Source organism: Varanus komodoensis, unplaced genomic scaffold (assembly GCF_004798865.1).
Source record: "Varanus komodoensis strain SLA01 unplaced genomic scaffold, ASM479886v1 scaffold18_3, whole genome shotgun sequence".
In the NCBI taxonomy this organism is placed as follows: Eukaryota; Metazoa; Chordata; class Lepidosauria; order Squamata; family Varanidae; genus Varanus; species Varanus komodoensis.
In genome coordinates this window covers 14,303,769-14,325,261 of record NW_025335549.1, presented here as the reverse complement: position 1 = coordinate 14,325,261, position 21,493 = coordinate 14,303,769, and the positions used below count along the sequence as shown (strand labels likewise).

General features: G+C 46.5%; 2 protein-coding genes across 2 annotated transcripts; one reads left to right on the top strand and one right to left on the bottom strand.

Moving 5' to 3' along the window:
- The first annotated feature begins 140 nt into the window (after nt 1–140).
- On the top strand, nt 141–5,147 carry PSMD10 (proteasome 26S subunit, non-ATPase 10). The gene is made up of 5 exons (XM_044427530.1): nt 141–291; nt 2,321–2,419; nt 3,125–3,271; nt 3,358–3,524; nt 4,334–5,147. Exons 1-5 carry the CDS (start codon nt 166–168, stop codon nt 4,485–4,487), a joined length of 693 nt encoding a protein of 230 aa, XP_044283465.1. The 5' UTR covers nt 141–165; the 3' UTR covers nt 4,488–5,147.
- A 3,544-nt stretch (nt 5,148–8,691) lies between these two features.
- VSIG1 (V-set and immunoglobulin domain containing 1) lies at nt 8,692–19,508 on the bottom strand. The gene is made up of 8 exons (XM_044427179.1): nt 19,472–19,508; nt 16,872–17,032; nt 16,131–16,245; nt 12,594–12,821; nt 11,639–11,800; nt 10,878–10,997; nt 9,970–10,108; nt 8,692–8,872 (listed from the first exon to the last, which is right to left on the bottom strand). Exons 1-8 carry the CDS (start codon nt 19,506–19,508, stop codon nt 8,692–8,694), a joined length of 1,143 nt encoding a protein of 380 aa, XP_044283114.1.
- Nucleotides 19,509–21,493: the final 1,985 nt, after the last annotated feature.

Genomic DNA, 21,493 nt, shown 5'->3' with positions numbered 1-21,493 from the left:
CAGCTGAGAAAGGAGGGGCCTGGGTGCTTATTGGTCGATGGGCTTCTGGGCGTCTCTGCGGATTTGCTGCGCGAAGAGCAGGGACGGGGAAGGACGAGGCTCCGCCCACTTCCTCTTAAAGTGGAACCGGCCTGGCTGGGGCGGGCACTATTGGAGGCCTTAATAATGGAGGGCGGCGGAGGCGGGTCGGTGTCCAACGTGGAGGTCTGCAACCTGGCCTACGCGGGGCGCCTGGAGGAGCTGAAGGAGCGCTTGGCCGCCAACCGGGGCTTGGCGACGCGCGCCGACCAGGTTGGCCAGCAACGGGGGGGCAGGGGCGTGGCTAGGGGCCGTGATGGGCGGGGCCTTTTCCGAGGCAGTGGGGAGCAGTGGTTAGAGTCTCGGGTGTTGGCTGGGAGGAAGCGCTAGGTCGTTTCTGCCGTTGGCCCTAAGGGCCTTTTGGCCCACCTTCCGCCAGACATAGTAGATGTCATTTAAACAGCAGCAATACATTTATTTAAGCTTTTCCGTCCTATTACAAAAAATCTCAGGACGGTCGTACAATACTAATAAATGATAGCAAGTAATAAATATAACAATAATCGCCCCCCACCCTAGGCAGCCATGTGCCTTACTTGTTGGTTGTTATTATTTTTAATAGCACTCCACAAGAAAAAGTAAGCTTGCAACTGTTACGTTTGCTCCTTCCTTTGCAACTCTTTGTTTATTATTATATGTGTAACATGCCTTTTTCCCTGCAGGAAACCCAAAGCAAACACCCCTCCTCTCCACATTATGTTTTGCCGTCCCAGATAGGCTAGAGCAAAAAAGAGCTTTCTGAATCTGGACAGTTCTTTAAAAAGAGCAAGAAAGGCATGTGCTCCATATGTGCAATTTCATGTTTTAGCTCCGTCGTGGCTGCTGAAACTAAGGGAGTTTGCATCTGTTAGGCTGGTGCGAAACATAAATACTTGGGAATAAGCATGTTGTCATAGGAGAGGAATACCTATTTAAACAGCAAGGCAAACTTACTGTCAGCACCCATGTACGTGTCCTAACCCCTAACCGGGGCAAGTTTTTGATAGATAATTGCATCCACACCCTGCAACTGGGCCTGTTTGCCTCTGCTCCCTTCTCCTGCTGCTTCAAGATGCCGCAGTTCAGTGTGCCTGACCGGATTAGACAGCAGATGGCCGGACAAGGGGGGGATGGCTTTGGCTAGATGTAAATATCAATTATACTGTTTCTAACAAGATAACTATGGCAGGACTAAATTCTGCCCCAGAACACAAATATTCACCTCTAGCATGGAACCCCCTCCCCAATTCCTGATGTGGAGGGAGGTTGGGAGAAGTTCTCTGTATAGACTCAGCTGAGAGCAAAAACCATTCTGCACATGCTCATGGGTTGCGTGAATTGATTTTTATTTACCTGGTTCTTGCAAGGCTGTCAAGGTTTCAGCCTCCTTTAAAGAGTGGGCAATATGCAGGGCAGAGTCTTCTAGCAAAATGGGAAAAAGTAGGGAGAACAAAAATATTGAATTTTTTGTTTGGTAATCTTGTCAGCTCCTGTCCATAGCTGTCAAAATGAAGTTTGCAAAAACCAGCTTCACAGCCAGATTTTATAATCTCCAGGAAACAAAAGATGACTCGAGCACCTTGCCATCACAGCAGGGAGGGGAAGAAGCTTGGGGCCATGGGCTCACGTGTGGGTTGAGCCCTTTGGCGGGTGTTGTGCATTGCCTGCCACTAATGCACACATCCTAAAAGGGCAAGGTATTGTTGCTGCTCTTGCCAAGTGAGCCAATTCCCTGTGCACATGATGGGATCACTCCCCTGGGCTCAACAACACGACAACCCACCGTGGGTACAACAGCCCCACATACCATCAAGGTGAGAATCAGTTCAGACTGATTCCCATCATGGGAGCAACCATGGGATGTGAGAACCCAGTTGATGATTTGGATGTAAACTAAAGGCTCAGTCCTATTATTATTATTATTAATTATATTTCTATACCATCCATAGCCGAAGCTTTCTGGGTGGTTCACAACATTGAAGTCCCCCGTCCAGATTCCAACCAAGCCTGACCCTGCTTAGCTTCCAAGATGAGGCATGATCACTCCTACTATTTTCCCTGCAGCTTAACCTGTAACGGTGAAGCCTTTGCTACCAATAAGCATGGGGAGTTTGTATGGCACTGTCCTCCTTCAGGACATAGACTCCTGCCTGGTGGACAGAGTGGCCTTCAACCACACACAAGTCTGGCTGTCCCGTTCTGTTTCTGTGGTCCCGGTCGATTCCAGATACACTGCTAATGCTCCTCCGTGTTTTTCATTCAGGATAACAGGACAGCCCTCCACTGGGCATGTTCGGCTGGACACACGGACATTGTTGACTTCTTGCTAAGCTTGGGAGTGCCTGTGAATGACAAAGACGATGTAAGTTCTGGGCTCAGCATTTTTCGAAGGCCGCTTAGGCAGAGCATTATGCGTATAATTGCTTGCGGAGCTGGAGGTCTCTCGTCTGTGCGGAGTATTTGTATGGTGAGCAAGTGTTCTTTCTGGCTGTTGTCAGCATGAGCCAGACTCTCCTGAGGGGATTCCAGGGCTCTGCTGAGCTGGAGCTTAAGTGGCGTCTGTGCTGTAATATGCTGTGGTGTTTGAGGCGTGGGGAACATCTCCAGTTTCACTATCAACAGCCCACAGTTAATAATCAGCTCCTCTGCAGAACAGAAGTGGTATGTTTCCTATGCGAGGATGATGCCACTTCAAAAGGATGCTTCAGAAGGAGCAGATGTATCAGTTTCTTCTTGACTTGCACTCCTGGATTGTTCTTAACAGCCCCCAGTTCCAAGTTCAGACATGGGCAGCAGGTGAGAGCTGTCCAGTTCCCTGTTCATTCTCTCACCTGTTCAGTGGACATGAAGGGTTTTGAATCCATAACATGTGCTAAGTGGGTGTGAAATAGCATTATGCCTTTGCAACAGTCTTGTCAAATATTTTAATATTTCCTTGTATTTTAGAGAGGTAACCAGCTCCTTCCTTCCTGTTATTACAAAGGACTGGAAGAAAGATTCTGCATACCTGGTTTGCTGCTGGAACGTGTAATGGCTCTGCTGTGTTTTGTGTTCTCGGGCTTTTCAGGCCGGCTGGAGTCCTCTGCATATTGCATCCTCAGCTGGCCGAGATGACATCGTGAAGATCCTCCTCAAGAAAGGTGCTCTGAAGAATGCGGTCAATCAGAATGGCTGTTCACCTCTGCATTACGCAGCATCCAAAAACAAGCAGGAGGTTTGCTTTTCCACATGCACCTGCTCTTCTACCCGCTTCGCACAAAACAGCCAACAAGCCAATCTTTCTCCTCTCTTTCCTGATAGATTGCATTGATGCTGCTAGAAAACGGAGCGAATCCAGATGTAAAAGATCACTTGGACTCTACACCACTGCACAGAGCAGCATCCAAAGGCAACCTGAAGATGATACAGATCCTTCTGAAGCACAAAGCCTCTGTCAATCTACAGGATTCGGAGGGGAACACACCTCTGTAAGATCTAACATTTGCGGCCGATTTTTTTCCTGGTTTGTAGGATTGTTGCTGGCAGCTCAGTCTTGGACACTTTACGCGAGAACATCTTGAGTTCTGCAGGTCCAAACTTCCGAGTTATGCATGCACAGAATCACAGTTCCTGTTTCAGACTGTGCCGTTCTTTTGCATCAAAGTATTGTTTGCATTAACAATCTTTTGGAAGTTCAACCCAGGGTTTAAGTGCCAATCATTCAGCGGATGCGCTGAGTTAAAGTTGTTGAGGCTGCTTCCCCTCTCTTTCCTCAAAGCACTCTGCTTTATAAGGTCACATTTTGCAGCATAACTATAGTTTGGCCATTGAGACCTCTTTCCAAATCCTAATTAAGCTTCTGTGACCATGATTTAGCGTGGTACTTAATTGAGATCTACACACCTAAATATAGATGATGGAGTGAATGAGTGTCTGTCTGTATGTCTGTTCATTCAGGTCGACTTTCGAATAAGTTTTATTTGAAATTATAATCCTAAAAAACAAAAAAATTAAAAACAACATCCATCATCAAAAACATCGGGCCCACTGGGTCAGCCCCCACATCCTTCTTTTTCCATTTATGATAACTTAAAAACATATTTAAATCTATGCAAAGTCCCGTTTCTCTAGCCAATAATAAAAAGAGTCCCAAGTTTGATAGAGGTATTCGGGTCTACTTTCAAGGTAGTTGGCCCTATATTTCTTTATTTGTTCCATCAAGCAGACAAATCATTTTGCTGTTCTTGGTGTATTTATTTTGGTCTAATATTCTGCTGTTCTCGGTCTTATTTGACAGCCATTTAGCCTGTGACGAAGAGAGAGTGGATGAAGCTAAGCTCCTGGTGTCCCATGGTGCAAGCATATATATTGAGAACAAAGAAGAAAAGACACCACTGCAAGTTGGGAAAGGCAATCTGGGGTCAATACTTCGGAGACTAGTTGAAGGCTAGTGGCATTGCTTGACTCGGACCCTCGTTTTGATGAATACGCTCAGGACTGTTCACTGGTCTGTGTTTCTGTTTTTTAAACTGGCTTTAACTGTCATCCCTTGATTTATTTTTATTGTAGTGCATCTGTTAAATTTTTCTTCATCCGGTGGCCAAGCCACCCTCCTTTAATTTCTTGATACTCTGTTTATTTCTACTTTTTAAGATATAATTTTCCAGTGTAGGGACTTGGTTAAAGTCCTGCTTTTCTTGTAGAAGACACTCAGAAACCATCCTCCCATCCTGGTTCTCTCCATCCCGGCGTATAAGGTTGATTCTAAAAACAGGCTGTATTCATTGTTCTTCCTGCAAGCATGTGCAACCCACAGGGTATTAACACTGATCCTTATCAGCTTCCTTCAATTTCAATGTTGACATGGTTGTTTTGAGTAAAAGCAGAATGCACTGGAGCCCCACAAAGAGGACGAATGGAATAGACTTGCCCCAAAAAGTTGGTGTAATATTTTTGGGAATTGTTCTTTGAAGGAGTTACTCAGCCCTACAATTTGTCCAAGCAGGGGAGTGACAGGAATGAAACTTGTAGGAAGCCTGTTGTGAGCCCACTAAGCCTGCAAGCAGGGAGTGTATTACTTCTGAATAACATAAAAGACCTTTGCAACCTTACAGACTAGCAGACTTTTTGTGTATCGGGCTTAGACTGCTGCCAACTTCAGCAGACTGCTTATGAAAAGAAGTTGGCTTATTCCTCAGAGGTTCCCTTTCTGGGTGTTAGCAATATTTTGAGCAGAAATCTAGTTTTGGTAGTAAGATAACTGTGCACTAAGCTACTTGGTAAGTGGGTTGTCCATCTCTAAGGATGACCAAGGTTGGATCCAACACACCAAAGGTGGCTGGAACATCCAGGAGGTTGAGTTCCACTAACGTACCACTAACCACAAACATGTCATTGCCACTGTTCATAGTATGTGTGGCAGGAACCCCAAGTTGCACATGGGAGTTCAGATCTGACGTTTAGTGGTTTTTAATGCATTTCTATCATTACCAAAACTTGATTATGAAAGACATTGACAAGAGTTTATTTGGTAGTAACAAAATAATCAGTACCGTTCCCCCATCCTTTTCATCTTTCTACAAAGAACCCAACAGCAGTGATCACAGCTGAAAATGAAAGCAAAATGTGAATGAGGAAAACAGACAGGTTCATTTGGCTGTACAAGTCACGTATCGTTGACAAAACCACAGATCAGGAAAATGAAAATGAAACAGCCCAGCTAAATGTTTCATCCACATCTGCAGCCATGCTAGAAAAGGGCAACAACAAACATTCTTTCCACCTCCAATTATTTTAAGAATCCCAATGAAACTTACTAAAGCCATATATTAAAGACATGGGCACAACTGAAAGTTACTACTGCAGTTTTAGCCAGTCTGATTTAGTTGTTCTTTCTATGTTTTCATGTCGCAAGCACTCTAATATCTAAAAATTAGATCCCAATAGTCACCACTTTAGGTCTTTCTTAAGAATCTTTTGAAAGTAGTACTGGACTGGGTAGGACTAACATAGGAGAATTCAGCAGCCACTTTCAGCTGAGTTGTCTTCGGTTAAAAAGAGGTCCTTCCATCCCTACAGGAATGAGGGCTGTGGGCTCCACAGCGGCTCTAGTGGTCTTTAAGAGATACCGGGTTTAATCTCTGGTCTCCTCTTGCAAAGGATCTTGGATTGACAAGCTAGACAAGGCAGCTCTGGCCCGAGACCCTGGAGAATGAGTGCCCGTTTCAAATGTATCCACGGAACTGGAGGTACCATCCGCCTGATTCAGTGTGCCAGTTCTGTATATATCACAGTTTCCTCCTCACGGGGCAGTTCTGCCGGGCTGCTCCAAGGATTAGAACTCGGAGGCTGACGAGCTTCCCCTGCAAAGCAGGAGGCAAGCAGGAGCAGTCTTGCCTCCCTGCCCACCCACCCGGCAATTTTGTTAAGGACCCACTTTTGCCCATGTGGCTGGAGCTTCCCAGGGAGGGACACGGGAGCTGGAGCATTTCAGGTTGCTTCGTGGTCCCGCCGCTCCCGTCCCATAGAAATGCTCCCTTTTAACCCCTCTGCAAGGTTGCGTTCCCAGCCTCAGAAAGTGGCAGAGTGTGTGTGCTATTTGTTCGCTTTCTGCACTGGCTGCAAGGGACTGGAAGAGGGAGGGTCAAAGTTCTGATCTCCAGCTTCAGCCTCAGAACTGGGAATCCAGAGTGAGTTACGGCCCCGCAGGCAATGTCCAGGGGCCAAAGGATCGTTCCCTACAGCCTAACTGAACAGAAGCAAGAACCGCATCTCCAGGAGTTGCTTTCTTGTGAATTATCATGTAGTAGACATCATCTACTAAAGCATAAGTCAATGGTATTACCCGAAAAAAGTGCCTCGGAAGAAGGTTCAAAAGTGAGCATGTGGCATTTGAAGTTCTGAAAAAGGATCGCTAGTTTGCTTAATTAGGAACTTGTGGTCTTGGGGGATGGAGTATTATGGCACAGTAAGCAGCAGAGTGGTAAGATGTTGGGGGAAGTAGGAGGGACCTTCTGCAGTCTTCCCCAACCAGTCAGACTATAATTGCCATCATCCCCAGCCCTTTTGGTAGACCTCCTTTGGAGATGAGAGAGGAAAGATCTGTGAAGGTTCCCCATGGTTTGGGTGATCCTGGTGGGAAAAGATGACAAAAGGAAAGCAGATGTGTTTAAAAGATGGAGGAGAGCTTTGTGAATATCCTGAACTGACAGATGATCGAGCGGGTCCTAGCTCCAGCCAACCCAGAACCTGCCCCGTGAGGTGGGGACAACGGAACTGAAGCTGTTGTACTTTAGGCACATCATGAGGAAGCAAGACTCACTGCAGAAGACGGCAATGTCGGGGATAGTTAGGCAAAAGAAGACGGGAGAGACCAATTATGAGATGGATCACATCCATGAAAGAAGCCGCAGCCTCGTGTTGACAAGAGCTGAGCCGGGCTGCCCAGGGCAAGACTTTCTGGAGGGCATCACGGCTAAGTCAGAGACATCAGCACATAAGAGCAAAGCAGTTCAAATTTGTGAACTCCTTCGTGGTCAGCCAGAATGATAGTTTGCCACTTACAAAATTGGTTGGCAGGAAGTATATGCACATTAACTTGTTCCCACAGGGATTACAGTATTAAAGTATTAGGGAGGATTGGTTGTTACTTTCTAAGAAAAGCTGAAATTAAGTGGGAACTTTCCTAACCCCATGCCAGGAAACGTTTCATATGCTAAATTTCTGTCCTGTACAGCTGGCTGCTGCAGCGGCAACGGCTGCTGAGATAACCACTTTGTTTTCTCTGCCTAGTGAAGCCCAGGAATCCCCCACACGTCGGGCAGCTTGAGTCTTCGTGAACGAAAGGGGGGTCTTGGCAAATAGAATTCTAGGCAAAGTCTCGTCTGCACCAGCAACCAATTCAAGAGCTAAAGGTGTTCTTGACTGTCTCACCTCATTCAAGGAGAACTTACTGCTTGGGAAAACGGATCGGGGCACTTATGCAATCCCTAACATAGGCAGTACGTGCAGGTATATATTAAAGAGAGTGTGCCTGCCTTCTGGGGGCCCTTTCAATGCATGATTTTGTAATCCAAAGTGAGGGTGCATCCCCCAGGACTAGCCTGTCACAGGCCACACACAGAAGGGGGTGAGACCAGACCTGGCAGGAACAGAACCAGCTTGCACACGCATGCACACACAAAACATAGAAGCATAGAAGCAGAGCGTGTCAGAAGGGGTCTCCCAGGCCATCTAGTCTGACCCCCAGCTCCAGCCAGCTCCGCTCACAACATTTCTACCCCAGTTGCAATCCCCTCCTCCTCTCCAGCGCAGCCATGCAAAAGCCAAGCACACCAATCCGTAAAGATTATACTGTTGAATCAATGCCTGGTGCTAGAGGCACCATTCTCTTGCTTGGAGCAGGGGACCCGGGTGGCATTACTGGCTACTCCATGGGGGGTGTGCAGTCCCGGTCCAGGGGGAAGAACCATGCAGCTTTGGGTGCTGGGCCTTCCCCTCCAGCCCTGGGGATGTGGCCACCCAAAGCAGATCAGCGCCTGTAAGCTTGCTTGCGGGGAGGGGGGCGCCCTTGCTGGATCGGGGCAATGACTGGGCTTTGTCCTGAGTCATTCGCAGGTGACTTGCTGTCGGGCCCCCGAGCGACGCCGGGAGGGATTAGGCGGCAGTTTGGTGCTCCATTTCTTGCATCTCATTTTCAGGCGTGGTGGCTGCTGCGACCTCCCCGGAGGTAGCATATTCATTTGTCTCGTTTGGAGGGGCTCCAGCAATGGGCACACTCTCTTGGCTGGGCACAGCCGCGTACACTGCATTCGGTGGCTCTTTCTGATTCATTTTCCTGTGGAAGGGAAAGCAAGATCGAGTTGAGGATGCTTCTCTTAACCAGCATAGGAGCATTTCCAGAAATCCCATGCAAGGCAGAGGAAGTCTCTGAGACAAGAGCCATCTCCTATTTGCCAAGTCCGCTTAGCTGCTCCTGCAGGCATCGTTCTCCAGTCTCTCTCGTTCTCCCCCTCCCTAAATCTCTCAGGTGCCTGGTGACCTGGAGGACCTCCATCCAAGCAACGCCAGTACAACAGCAAGGAGGTACCTCCTGATTCTGGAATAAGATGGCAGGGAGAACTGCCCTCAGATCATGGTGTTCTTAGCAGCCATTGCATCCGTCTCCTGCAGGTTGCCTTGGCTCACACCGGATCCATTTTGCCTGGGAAGGGGAAGGGGAAGGGGAGCTAGTCAAGCAAACCAAATTGCAGATTCCCCGCTTTTCATGTCATTTCTACCCCACCACATGGCCGGAGCTCTCTGGGCGGTTTCCAAGAAAGCATTCAAGAAAGCACCACCTGGCCAGGGAAAGGGTGAGGCTGCATTCAGAGGGAGAGTTGATGGCTGGGTGGGGAACTAGACTCCAGATGCTCCAAGCCCCAGTGCAGCGCTCAGGACAAATGCAGACTGGAGATGCTGGCTTTCACTTCTGCGCACTTACACCTCAGCGCTAAAGGTTGCTATTGAATGGCAGCTTCGGCTTCTGCTATTGAACGGCAGATTTTGCACTTCCCAGGTACCAGATCAATATCTGCCTCCTCTCAGAATTTTGAAAGACCCCATCTAGGTCTGGATGTTTCGGTTCACCTTTAACTAAAAACTGACACTAGTCTAGATTTTATATTTTACATATTTCGTACCATATCTTGGTGGTATTTTTATTTTTTGTATTACAAAAAAAGATCCATGATATTTAGGTTGGTTGTATTTTATATTTCTACCACCTTGAGAATGAGTTGCCTTGAAAGGCAATATAAAAGTGTTTGAAATAAAACTCTTGCCCCGCGCCACCCATGCCCAAGCCAAATCCAGCTTTCAGTCTGGAACTGAGTCCAGTCAAGTAAGGCAAAGAGCCCAGGAGGTTTATTCAAAAAAGCCTTCCTGAACACATACTGCATTTCACTGGCAGCGGCTTTTTCTTTTCTCTTCTTTTTCTTCTCTTTCGAGGTGATAACCCAGACAATCACACAGATCAGAGCAGCTGCTAGAATGGATGCGATTAATGCTGCAATTATAATGCCACTCTCGGAATCTGAAAGGAAGTGGAAGACTTTGTCATTGTATACAGATAGCTCAGTGGCAGAAAGTTAGAACAAAATAAAATGCCGCAGTTATGCTTCCAGGAAGAGAGAGAGAGAGAGAATGAGAGGGAGGGAGGGAGGGAGAGTCCACTCCTTACACAATTGTCTGGAAGTAAAATCCAAACCGAAAGCACTGAATGCAACAGGACTTATTTTTGAAAAGACACACAGAAGGTTTTTACGCAGTAGCCACACTGATGGCTCAGCTCAGCTCTTGTACACTCAAGGCTGTGGCTTCCCTGATGGAAGCGGCCAGTCTTATATTTGGTCTCGGTCTCCTCCTCCTCCTCAGGATGCTTTCTCAGGATGTGTCCAAAGTAAGACAGCCTGAGTGTCACCGTTTTTGCTTCCAGGGCATGCTCCGGATTGACTGGCTCGAGGTCCCTCTTCTTGTAGAGAGCCTACACTTCGAAATTGACTACACCACTACAGCAGAGGACACACATGTGAAGAGAAGGTCTTATTTAGAAAGCCAGACATGCTAGTATTGCTGTGAGAGAGAAATGCGGAGGTGAACAGCATCCCTGGTGCTGCACCAACCCCAGGAGCAGTTTCACAGGGAGGCAAATCAACGCCCACAGAACTAGAAAAGGCAGAAGGCGTCACCAGGCGTGCCCAAGGGTGCTTCTAATGGGGAGATGCTCTCCTTCTCCTAACAGTCAGGCAGGAATAGCCCTTCCGAAAATAAAGAAGTAGGACAGATGATTATGGTAAACACACGTTTTGTGGTGAGGTCGATCTGGCAGCTGCTGTTTCCGAGAGAGTTAGAAGAAGTACACTGGTAGTACCCTTCTTCAAATTTCGTCAGGTTGCCAATAATTAAGGTTCCGCTTTCAGGATCTGGAACAAAGCAGGGGGGACATTCAGGTTATAAAATGAATGCTCCACAGAGCTGAAATCCAACATGGCTTCTGTGACTCCTCTTCAGGTTGGCCCATGATGCTTTGCTGCATGAGGTGCACAAGATGGTTCCCCTCCTGTTCTATGGACAAAAACCAACTGGATGGGCAACAGAACCTTTCTTCCACATAATGGGCTGGGTCTACTGGTGAAGCAGCAGTGCCAAGCACCCCTGCCACCCCCATATCAGGATTGGTGGTGTGCCCTTCTTGGTCCTGGGCCCTGTGGAGGTGCCCAACCATACTGACCTCTGATGCCAGCCCTGGACAGAAGATCCCTCCTGGGAAACGTTCAAGAAAAGACTGGCCATTGTGAATAAATGGCCTACATTTGGTATGATGCTGTCTTCAGGAGTTATTAATCCCAGATGTCTAATTACTCAACAACCCAGACAAGTGCTGGCATCTCTCGCATGCCTGCTTTGAGTCACCACCTCCCGGGCACTGCACATTCCCTGGACCAGCCTGACTGCCCTCTAGATCTGTGGGATGGCAACTCCCAGGAATCCCAGTGGCCAAGCAGCCTGGGAACCACAGGGGTTGGGCCCCAGGTCAGGAAGACTAACAGGAAAGGTTACTTACAATATAGGTCAGACAAAGGCTTGAGTTTATCTCCCTCCACTCTTTGCCACTGGTATGTAGGGTTAGGCAGCCCCGTGGAAGAGAGGCAGGAGAGAATGACGAGGTGGCCAAGCTCAGGCTGATGCTTGTGATCGAAGCTGCAGAAAGGTTTGGAGGGCGGAACTGGAAAACAGCAGGGGAACAGGCAAATCAGTGAACTCCGTTCCTGATCTCCATCATGTGGTGTGAACACCATCACAGGGTGTCCTCAGCTATTCTGGCTATTTCTCAGAAATTAGACTTCATCTTAGACTTAGAAATCAGACTTAGACTCCATAAAGGGGGACGCTGGGATGGCCATGGAGGACTTGAAGGAGGCAGCAGGACAGAGGGGTGTGGAGAGCGATGATCCACAGAGCGACCGGATGGCTGGACGGCTGAGGACGACGAGGAGCCTTCATCAGTAAGGGCAGGCAGTGGGGACACAGGGGTGGGCTCCTGGTGTGACTCAGGACTTGAGGGCACCATTCTTGCCCCAGGCAGCCCTAGTTGTAGGTTACACATGCATTCATTATGCCTCAGATCAGCCACCGAGAAGCACCCGCAGTGGGACTGCCCTTGAAGACCGCTCGGAAATATCCATCGGCCTGGACTTTTGCCACGGACATGCTGACCGGAGCACAGTGTTGAGCTCACATTGCTTCACGTCCCTGTGTCAGAGTTTTGATGGGATGAAATCCAGTAAGTTCGCATTAAAATCTGACCTAAATGAACTCCTCAGCCAAGTCTAGTAGAGAGTGGTTTGCTCCACTTCAAGGGGAGTAGAGTATTTTCTTTTGGAAGGAGTCATTGGTTTGAACACTGAACTGAAGCTCAAGCATTAGGAGAAAGGATACCCTGCAGTCCCCATGTGTTAATCCTGAATGCAACATTATTTAAGGAAGTAAGAAGAATATAAGATTAGAAAAATAAATACCAAGTACGCTGACAGTCACTGATTTTTCAGCAACACCACTTGCGTCTCCAGGATTGAAAACTTCGCAGGTATAAATTCCCGTGTCCTGTGGCTGCATGTTGAAGATGGTTAATGATGCATTTCCGATGTTCTTAGAGTTTTGAATTCGGCCCTTAAAAGCTGCTGAGGTTTCTGACTGGTTGCTCTGTGAATAATAAACCTGTTGCACAAAACTTTGGATTAATCCAGCTCATAGCAGGACCGAGGAAGGGGGATATTATTATTATTATTATTATTATTATTATTATTATTATTAAAACATTTTTATGCCGCCCCATTCGCCGAAGCCTCAGGGCGGCTTACAACAATAACTCAACAATATTGAGTTCTTTTCTGTATATATTTACCATCTTTCTAACAAAGGCCATTCCCAAGCAAAACATGGTTGCAGGCTTTGTAAAATAAAACAATTTTCAGACTTCACATGACCAGAGTCACACACTTGAATGCCACTTGTGGCTGCAGTTGTGTAACACGTACCAGGAAATAAGTCCCACTGAAGTGTATGGGACTTACTCCTGATCCAACACCTTTGTTTTTAAGGTGACTTTTTGGCTGTGGAACTAACCTTCCTGCCCTTCCAAAATTAATCTCTTAATAATAAGGTCACTTCTCTTTCAGGAAAGATTTTGCAAGTTCACAGTTGTATGTTCTTAATTTACAGGGGAATCCCTTATACGTGTTAGCTAAGAAGAAAGCTCCACAGAATTCAATGGTGCTCCCAGAAAGGTGTCTACAGACTGAAACCAGAGTTTTAATCATCTACGGCAAGCGATAGATTGGTTACCGATAAATATTGTTTTCTGGCATACCCTGGAAAATCCACCGTACAAACTAACATTGTAATTTCTGCATTGCAGGGTTTTTACACTGGGGCAATGTAATTTTTGTTGCTCAATCAGGAAAACATTGCAAGATTACAGATGGGGCAAATCTTAATTAGGACCACCAAAAATTCTTCACAAATGTGCAAAAAGAAGGGCATGGGGAAGAAACAACAACAGCAAAAAGCCTCAAAATCTGGACATGAAATATCTGGCTTTAGCTGTATCCAGTCTCCAAACTGGAGTGAGTAACGAAGCTAATTTCAGGGCATGAAAGCACCAGGAGCTCCATCCAGGTAGCATTATATTTCCATGCCGCTGCTCCCCAGGGCTTGAACGATGACAAGTTTCCTTTCCACATTTCCCTCTGACAAAAAGCAACCAGTGGTGTGGTGCTAAAGTCCGAGGCAGAACCACATATTCTGATAGTCACATTCCCAAAATTACAGGCAGATGGTTGGATTCATATAAGCAGATCAGTTCTTAGGAGTTCTTGCTCTTAGGAACAGGTCTTCTGCAAAGCTAATGGGTGGTAATTGCCAGCCACCCCAAAATATCTTACAGCATTGCTTTGAGGCCTGGAAGGGGAAGGGGGGTTGCACCTACGGTTGCATAGGAGCAGATCTATCCCTGCTAATAAAAAGCTGAAGTACCACTCCCTGTGAGCCCTGGATCCACTACACCACCACAAAGGAACTTTTCGTCCAAGCCTGCTGAGAGTGTCCGTGTTGGTGCTCAGCAAGTACAGGCAGCTGACGCCACTAAGCAGACTCTCCAGGGACAAGTACATCCCCATGGCCAGCGGCTCTCCAAAGTTTCAGCCCTCACTTGGGGGTCACTGACACACAAGTGTCTTTTCGGCAGCCCCCACCTCTGCTCTGTGAGGTCAATGATTTGAGACCAAGGACACCGTGACGAGTGCAGATGCCTTGGAAAGCTACCCAGGGGAACTGAGGAAGTCTCGGCCTGTTGACCAAAATGCCTTAGACATTTTCTGCTCCTTTTAGTTATGATTATCAGTCCCTGCCCTGGCTGGCAACAGGATTCTATTTAATTTATGGATCAGCTTGATTGCATTTGTATTAAAAAGGAATGCTCCTTACGCTGAATGCCAGGTTGATTAATGTTTCGCATCAATGTTATCAAGATCTACCTGTTGACCAAAAGCTGGTTACACCCTAAAGCTACCAAAAGTCCCTTGGGTAATACAGCCAGGAATGCGCACAGAACTTGAGTAAAGGTCAAGTAAGTGAAAGCACTCAGTAGGGCCCAATAGGTGCCCCAGTATCGCCTCCCCAGCTAAAATAGTACAATGTTGAATGATGAAAAACATAAGGACTAGAAGCTTGAAGGCATTTTCAAGGCCATGATCTCTGGTGCTTTTCCTAATGAGCTAAAAGCCATAAGGCCTTGGCAGGCTCCAAGAAACTATCCTGGGTTTGGAACACTGGGAATGTTCATTGCTCTCCCTTCAGTAACTCCCCTTTGTTCAAATTCACAAGCAGACCACGTGATTTCAGGATATGTAGGGAAGAAACGAAACTACCTGAATCAAAGATGAGACACAGCTTATAAGAAATAAGAGTATAGAATATAAACAAGCAAAAGAAAGCTTATACCACACCTCTTTGTCGACACATCAGATCCCTGAATAGATCAAGGGGAAGCTCTGTGGGTGTCCAAAATACTATAATTCTTGGGATCCTTTCAGAGAAGGTATCCATCCATCCATCCATCCATCCATCCATCCATCCATTATCCCAGCTCAACACTGTAACCACCTTACCAACTAAAATTAAAATTGGTATCTATCCAATATTCAGTCTGAAGCCCACAGAAATTTGTGTCCAAGTCCCCATTCCCTGGGTGACTTTGGACTGATCTGACCAAAGGGATGCTTTGGTCCAGAGCATGCCCTGCTACCTGTGTTGAGTCAATGACAAGCTGGGATGCTCTCATGAAGTCCCAAACTGCACCAGACAAGTTGCCTGAAATGAGTCACCCCAACCCTCTGAGAGACTAATGCAAAAACAAACAGCATTTCTGAACGCCCAAATGCCCTACCAGTTCACATTTGCAAGATTCTTGTGTGCACGTTATTTCAGTTTTTCAAAGGCTGCTATCACAATTTGACCATGATGTTGCCTCCCCACCCTGGGAAAATTCCGTGGGAGAGGCACAGTAATGCAACAACCAAAGCTTCATCTGGGATCATCCTGAAGAGTTAAATGAAATTTTACGTGGAGAGAAGGTTGCTAAAGCAAGCCCGATTTTTATCTTGCAAGAGCTGTCTCCAGAAACTTGTTCAGGGATACGGAAACACATAAGCAGTACCACCAGAAATCAAAGCAGAATGTTACCCTTTCTGGAATTGGTGTTTACTTACCAGGTGTCTCCAGCTACATCTTCCCCGTGCATCTCTCAGGTACACCATCTTTTGACAATGCCTGATGGACTTTTCATCCATATAGTGGCACGGGGTGTGCTGCATTTGGGTAGAAATGTGCTGATCTAAGACTGAAGTGTGATGCTGTGTTTTTACATAAAACACAAAGCGGTGTCTCTAAATAAGCTGGCAGAGCTTTTACCTGAGTAAGATGTAGCTCAGCCTTCCTCTACCTGGTGACCTCCGTATGTGCTGGACTACAACTCCCAGCATGCCCCTTGGCCTTACATGCAGAGCCTCGGGCAGACTCTTTCATGATGTTGGGTTTAGTGGCAGAGGTCTGGGGAGGCGTGAGCTCCGTCATGGAGCTGCAGCGCTCCCCGGTCACAGACCCAGAGGTATCCTGCGGGTGGTGCCTGCAGCGTATTTTTATGCTGGAAGTAAAGGCTTGCACACATGTGGAAAACAAGGGGGAAAGAGAGAAGAGCTGTATCCCTTCCAGCACAATCCTGTGACATGATACCCTGGCTAGATGGCCATGAGAAAGACCCAAGCTCCGACTCCGATCTTGGAAATGTGTTTGGAAGCTAGTGCTGGAGCTTCGGCCTCGAAACACCTTCCCTTTGCCCTCAGAGTTAATGCGATTGACCTCAGAGCCAGGGTGAGGGACCTAGGAAATGCATAATTGTTCCTAAGCTCAGTGCCAGGCCTGGAATGAAATAAGGAAGGATTTAACCAGAACCTTTCCCTCTTTCAGAAAGAATAAAGCTAATACGTATTTTAAAATGTGGTGTTTCACTGTGATTTATTTCCTTCCCAGAGCAGTTTGATTAGAAGGGGCTTTTTGAGGGCTATTCCAAAAGAACACAGAGCTGTCTTGTTTTGTCACCCAAGAGGTCACTCAGATATTTGGACCAAACATCCTTAAGAACAACTCAGAAGCACGTTCAAACCAGTCTGCATCAGATAATCAACTGTTTTTGGAAACCGTTTTCTAAAAATTAAAAACATAAAACTGTGGCTCCTTACTAATGAGGTGCTCTTGAGTTTGGCACTGTAAAAACTCCACTGAACCAGCACATTTGGTGCAAGTTTCGGAGCTTGGTAGGTGCAAAGCAGTGTGACGTTGCCACCGGCCCTTGTGCTCACAGTCTTCTGGGGAACCGTCAGGGTCAAGCCATTCACGGGACCTGTGGGAACAAGAAAGGCCAGCAGGAAAGGGGTCCATCAAGGGCCGTGATGCACCAAGGACTTGGTTTTGCTCCTCTGTGTTCCTACTCATTCCTGCAGGTCAGCCTCATCGGTCCTGCTTCCGGCAAGGTGCAGCAGGGCAGTACAAAGCTTTACTTATTTATTTATTTGGAATTTTTGTATGCCGTCCCATTCGCATAAGCGTCGGGACGGCTTCCAACATATATGTATCCATGACAAACTTCCTTGCCGCTCTTCAGCCCAAAAGGTCCCCAGAGCAGCTTACCTACCAGCAACTAAGCAAGACAGTCCCCATCCACAGGCTTTCCATCTGAACAGATCCCACATACAAGGGGAAAAAATGGGGAGGGCAGAGGGGAGAATGAATTCCTTCAGCAGGGCTGGTGGATTGGCCCTGCGCTCCGTGTCAGGTCGTTTTCAGTTGTGGCGCCCAGACGGGAATGCATTGTCCCCACCTAGCCCTACATCAGAAAAGCCAGGAGGCAGATCCAGATGGGGTGGCCATTTATAAACTGGAGAAGAGGACAAGCTTCACCCACCCAAAACAAAGGTCACCCAATTACCTAATCTGCGCACATGCCGATTTAGTTAGACATTATTACTGTTTTAATTTTAAGCCGTTTATTGTAAGCCATCCCGAGATGTTTGTAGGGGACAGGTCAGAAAAGCTTAATCAATTGATAATTAAACTTAAATTAATAAATAAATCATAGAAAAACTGTCCATCTTGGCACAGCGTGTAAGGTTGCACAGAAGATCCATGTGCCTTCCTCCGTTTGAGTTTGGGAGTCAACTGCTGATGGACAAGAGTCCTTGAAGTGCACCATCCCTGGAACTGGGCAGGCCAAACGTCATAGCATGTTTTACTATTGGGTTAGTGGGGAGTTATCCATCTTTGTATTGTTCTGAATGTTCTTGGGTATCTTGGCCTTAAAGTTCCGGCAATGGGAAGACACATAAAGCAAATTAACAGCAGCAGCAGCAACCTTCCAATAAATCAACAATATAAAACTTATAAACGTGCCTGCACAGAATAAAATAGCAACTGTCATTTGTAGACCATTCCGAGAGCAACAGGCTGAGGGAATGGCATTTAATTTTTAAATAAATAAATAATAAATGCAATGCAAGGCCAAGGGTTAAGCCCACACTGCAGGGACTAAAATGACAAAAAACAAAACTACGAAAAAAGGACAGTGACTGCGGTTGCAGCATTTTTTCCTGCCAAATGCAACACTGCAATTGCTATTTTTGGTATTGGTCCTTCATAAATTACTGTTGCTATTTGGCCACATTTGGGTTTGGGGGAAATTTGGAAGACTTCATTAAAACGTATTGTAAAGGAACGGTGCTTCCAGACAGGGCTTATTATCTGTAGTCATCTTGGTCCATCCATGGAATGATACAATTTCTTCCATATTTTCCCTCCCACCCCCTGAGATCAACAGCAGAGGCCCTCCTCCAGGAACCCTCCATGAAAAACATTAGGAGGCTAAGTACCCGGAGGAGGGCTTTCTCTGCGGTGGCGCCCCATCTGTGGAATGCACTCCCCAGAGAGGTCCGCCTGGCGCCGTCGTTATTTGTTTTTCGGCACCAGGCGAAGACCTTTTTATTCAAACAATATTTTAACAATTTTTAATATCACCTATAGGTTTTTAATTTACTGCCAGGGTGAATATGGATTTTAATTTGCACTATTTGTATTTATTGTTTATTTATTGTATGTGAGCCGTCCCGAGGCTCTTGCAAGGGGATGGGATACAAAAATTCTAAATAAATAAATATGTACATGTATGTACATGTGTCCCCCAATGCATTTGGCTGGCAACTGGGAGCCCTCCACCTGGAAGCACCATCCATGGCCACTGAGGTCCTTCATAGCTTGTTCTAGCCCTTCTATTCCTTCCCCACTTTGAACAGTTGACTCCCACATCAAACCACAAGCTACTTTTGAAACTCACTTTTCCATGAGGCACATGAGGCAAGAGTCACAACTCAAGAAAACATGCCTCTAGCAGCCATATGGGTTCACAGAACCGGTTCCATGTTTCTTTGGAACCCGACCATCAGCTGTAGACAATTAGGTAATTTACCCACGAACCTACCCAAATCCCACTTATTCAGTCTTCAGCTCTTACAAAAATATTTCAACCATTTAGGGAAGGAAAGCATGCTTACAAGTTTGGGAACTGGGCATCTGCTGAAACAATTTGGTTTGATACCCCATCTTCAGCTTTTGCTCTCTATCCCAAAACTTGCAGACTTACTGAAAAGGATACCCGATTGCTATTTAAATGCATTAGTTCATCGCAGTCATGTTCTTTTCAGTATATCCCTCCAAAAATGCCTCAGGTTGACAACGAAAAAAGGAGAAATCCATTTTTCATTTCACTTGCAACTTATCGTGTGAATCTTACCTGTAATTGCTGCTAGTATTACAAATAATCTCAACATGGTTGCCCGTGTTTCCATATGCTGGGAGAGAACGCAGTTCAGAAGATGTTGTTGCGTGAACAGGCAAATCTCCACTGAGGTTTTCAAAAGCTTCTCTTGGTTTTGCTTATCGACAGCAAAGTGTCAAGTCAACAGAGTGCTCCCCCCATGAACGCAGGTTATCAGCTCCGTAAAACTGTTCTCAGGGGAGCTGTGAGATTTGTCCAACCGAAATCATTGCATGGGGTGTGTACTGTTGAAATATGTGTTAATAATAAACCCAAGAATTCTGTTATGTCCAGAATATAGGATTGGTTTGTACCACCATTGTTCATGTTGAGAAAACATTTGTGGAGATACTATTGCAGCGTTTAAATTTAAGTAGAGGGGTAAGCTTTCAATGGGGCTACAGTAGCTCCATCTCTATGTGTGATTTATTTTTAAAAATCTACATTCATTAAGAGCCCACCATGTTTCTTAATTCCATTCTTAGTTCATGGGCATACGGTTTTCTGCAGATCTTCTCATAGTTCAGATGGCCTGAACCTTTTGGGGTCAGCTGGATGAACAGAGTGTTAGTTATACAGGGGAAAATATTGTTCTTTGTGTATTGGTGGTTTGTTTATTTAAAATATTTATACCCCATCCTATACACAAAAGTGTCTCAGGATGGCTTCCAGAAATCAAAACAAACAATCCAACAATTAACAATAATTTAAAATATACATAAAACCAACAATAACGTATCACAAATGAAGACAGAATCAAAACAGAATCAAAAACAAAAACAGGAAGAAAATCAAAATGTGACTGTAAATAGTTAAAACCAGATTAAAATTCCTATCACTTAAAATGGTGGGCAAATAAAAGATTTTCACCTGGCACTGAACAGAATATAAAGTCTGTGCTAGGCGAACCTTTCTGGGGAGGTTTTGAACCAAGCTGTCATTAACGCGAGTGGTAGCAGCATAATTGGCTATGAACTAACTCAAGAAAGGGAGTTTTCAAGCTTCAACCAGTACATTGCTACAAACAGGAATTGTGTTACTGGCTTGCATCCACCACAGATCCGTCACGGGACCATAACTTGCTCATCATTGATGAGGTGGCCAAGTCTGTTGATGCCACCAAATTATGTAGGGACAGGGAAGGGGTCTTAGAAGATCTCTCCAAAGGGAAGGGGTGGGCATAAAATTGGCAAAGTGAGTATAAAGTGATGCAAATGGGAGGAGGAAAAATGTATCTGCACTGATGGGTTTGAGGTGGTGGCTGCTTCTTCGGAGACTCTGGAGTTTGGTCCCAAGGTCCGGGCCTGGCTGCGTCACTGCAGTGAGGGCAATGTCATGAGGGGCTCTCCACAAAGGAAGGCAGAAAGGATTCCTCTCCTGGAAAAAACATATGCAATGGGCTAACTTTGTACCTGGCTAGGGACTGCAGCTTGGAAATACTGTGCCGTCATATTTATCTGCTGTAGGCGGAGAGGACAACCATGCTTTAGAACAGGGGTCTCAAACCCATGGCCCGCGGGCCAATTGCCGGGACAGGCAGAGCAAGGGGGGGGTGGGCTGTGGCCTTCAAAGCGCCAGCGGCACCCGGGCCAGCCTCCGGGAGCCACGCGGGATGAGCGGCCCACCACCACCACCGCGGTGGTGGAATACTTGATGCGGCACAGCCTCACAGACTCTCCTTCCAGCAGCGCCCAGGTCAGTTGAGTTTGAGACCCCTGCTTTAGAGGCTCCCCAAATTAGCCATGGAAACTCAGGGAGAGCAACGAGTTGCAAGACAGCCGCCGAGGGAACAAACCTGCTTGCAGCCCAAGTTGTACGAGGGAAGGGAAAGTTGTCAGTCTGGACAGAGGGAAGCCACCAAACCGGGCATGGCTGAAGACAAGGATGAGGTTGCAGGTGACAGGTAGGCTAAAGGGCAGGGCGTGCTGAAACAGGGATGGTGGGGCTCACGCAGAACCACGGGCAGCCAAGGATTGTTTGTTTTTGCAGTTTTTAAAG

Coding starts and splice junctions, on each gene's coding strand:
- PSMD10 (XM_044427530.1), top strand. CDS start 166: ATGGAGGGCGGCGGAGGCGGGTCGGTGTCCAACGTGGAGGTCTGCAAC. Junction 292..2,320: donor TGGCGACGCGCGCCGACCAG/GTTGGCCAGCAA, acceptor TTTTTCATTCAG/GATAACAGGACAGCCCTCCA. Junction 2,420..3,124: donor CTGTGAATGACAAAGACGAT/GTAAGTTCTGGG, acceptor CGGGCTTTTCAG/GCCGGCTGGAGTCCTCTGCA.
- VSIG1 (XM_044427179.1), bottom strand. CDS start 19,508: ATGTTGAGATTATTTGTAATACTAGCAGCAATTACAG. Junction 16,246..16,871: donor AACTCAAGAGCACCTCATTA/GTAAGGAGCCAC, acceptor CACCACCCGCAG/GATACCTCTGGGTCTGTGAC. Junction 11,801..12,593: donor AGTGACTGTCAGCGTACTTG/GTATTTATTTTT, acceptor GCTGTTTTCCAG/TTCCGCCCTCCAAACCTTTC.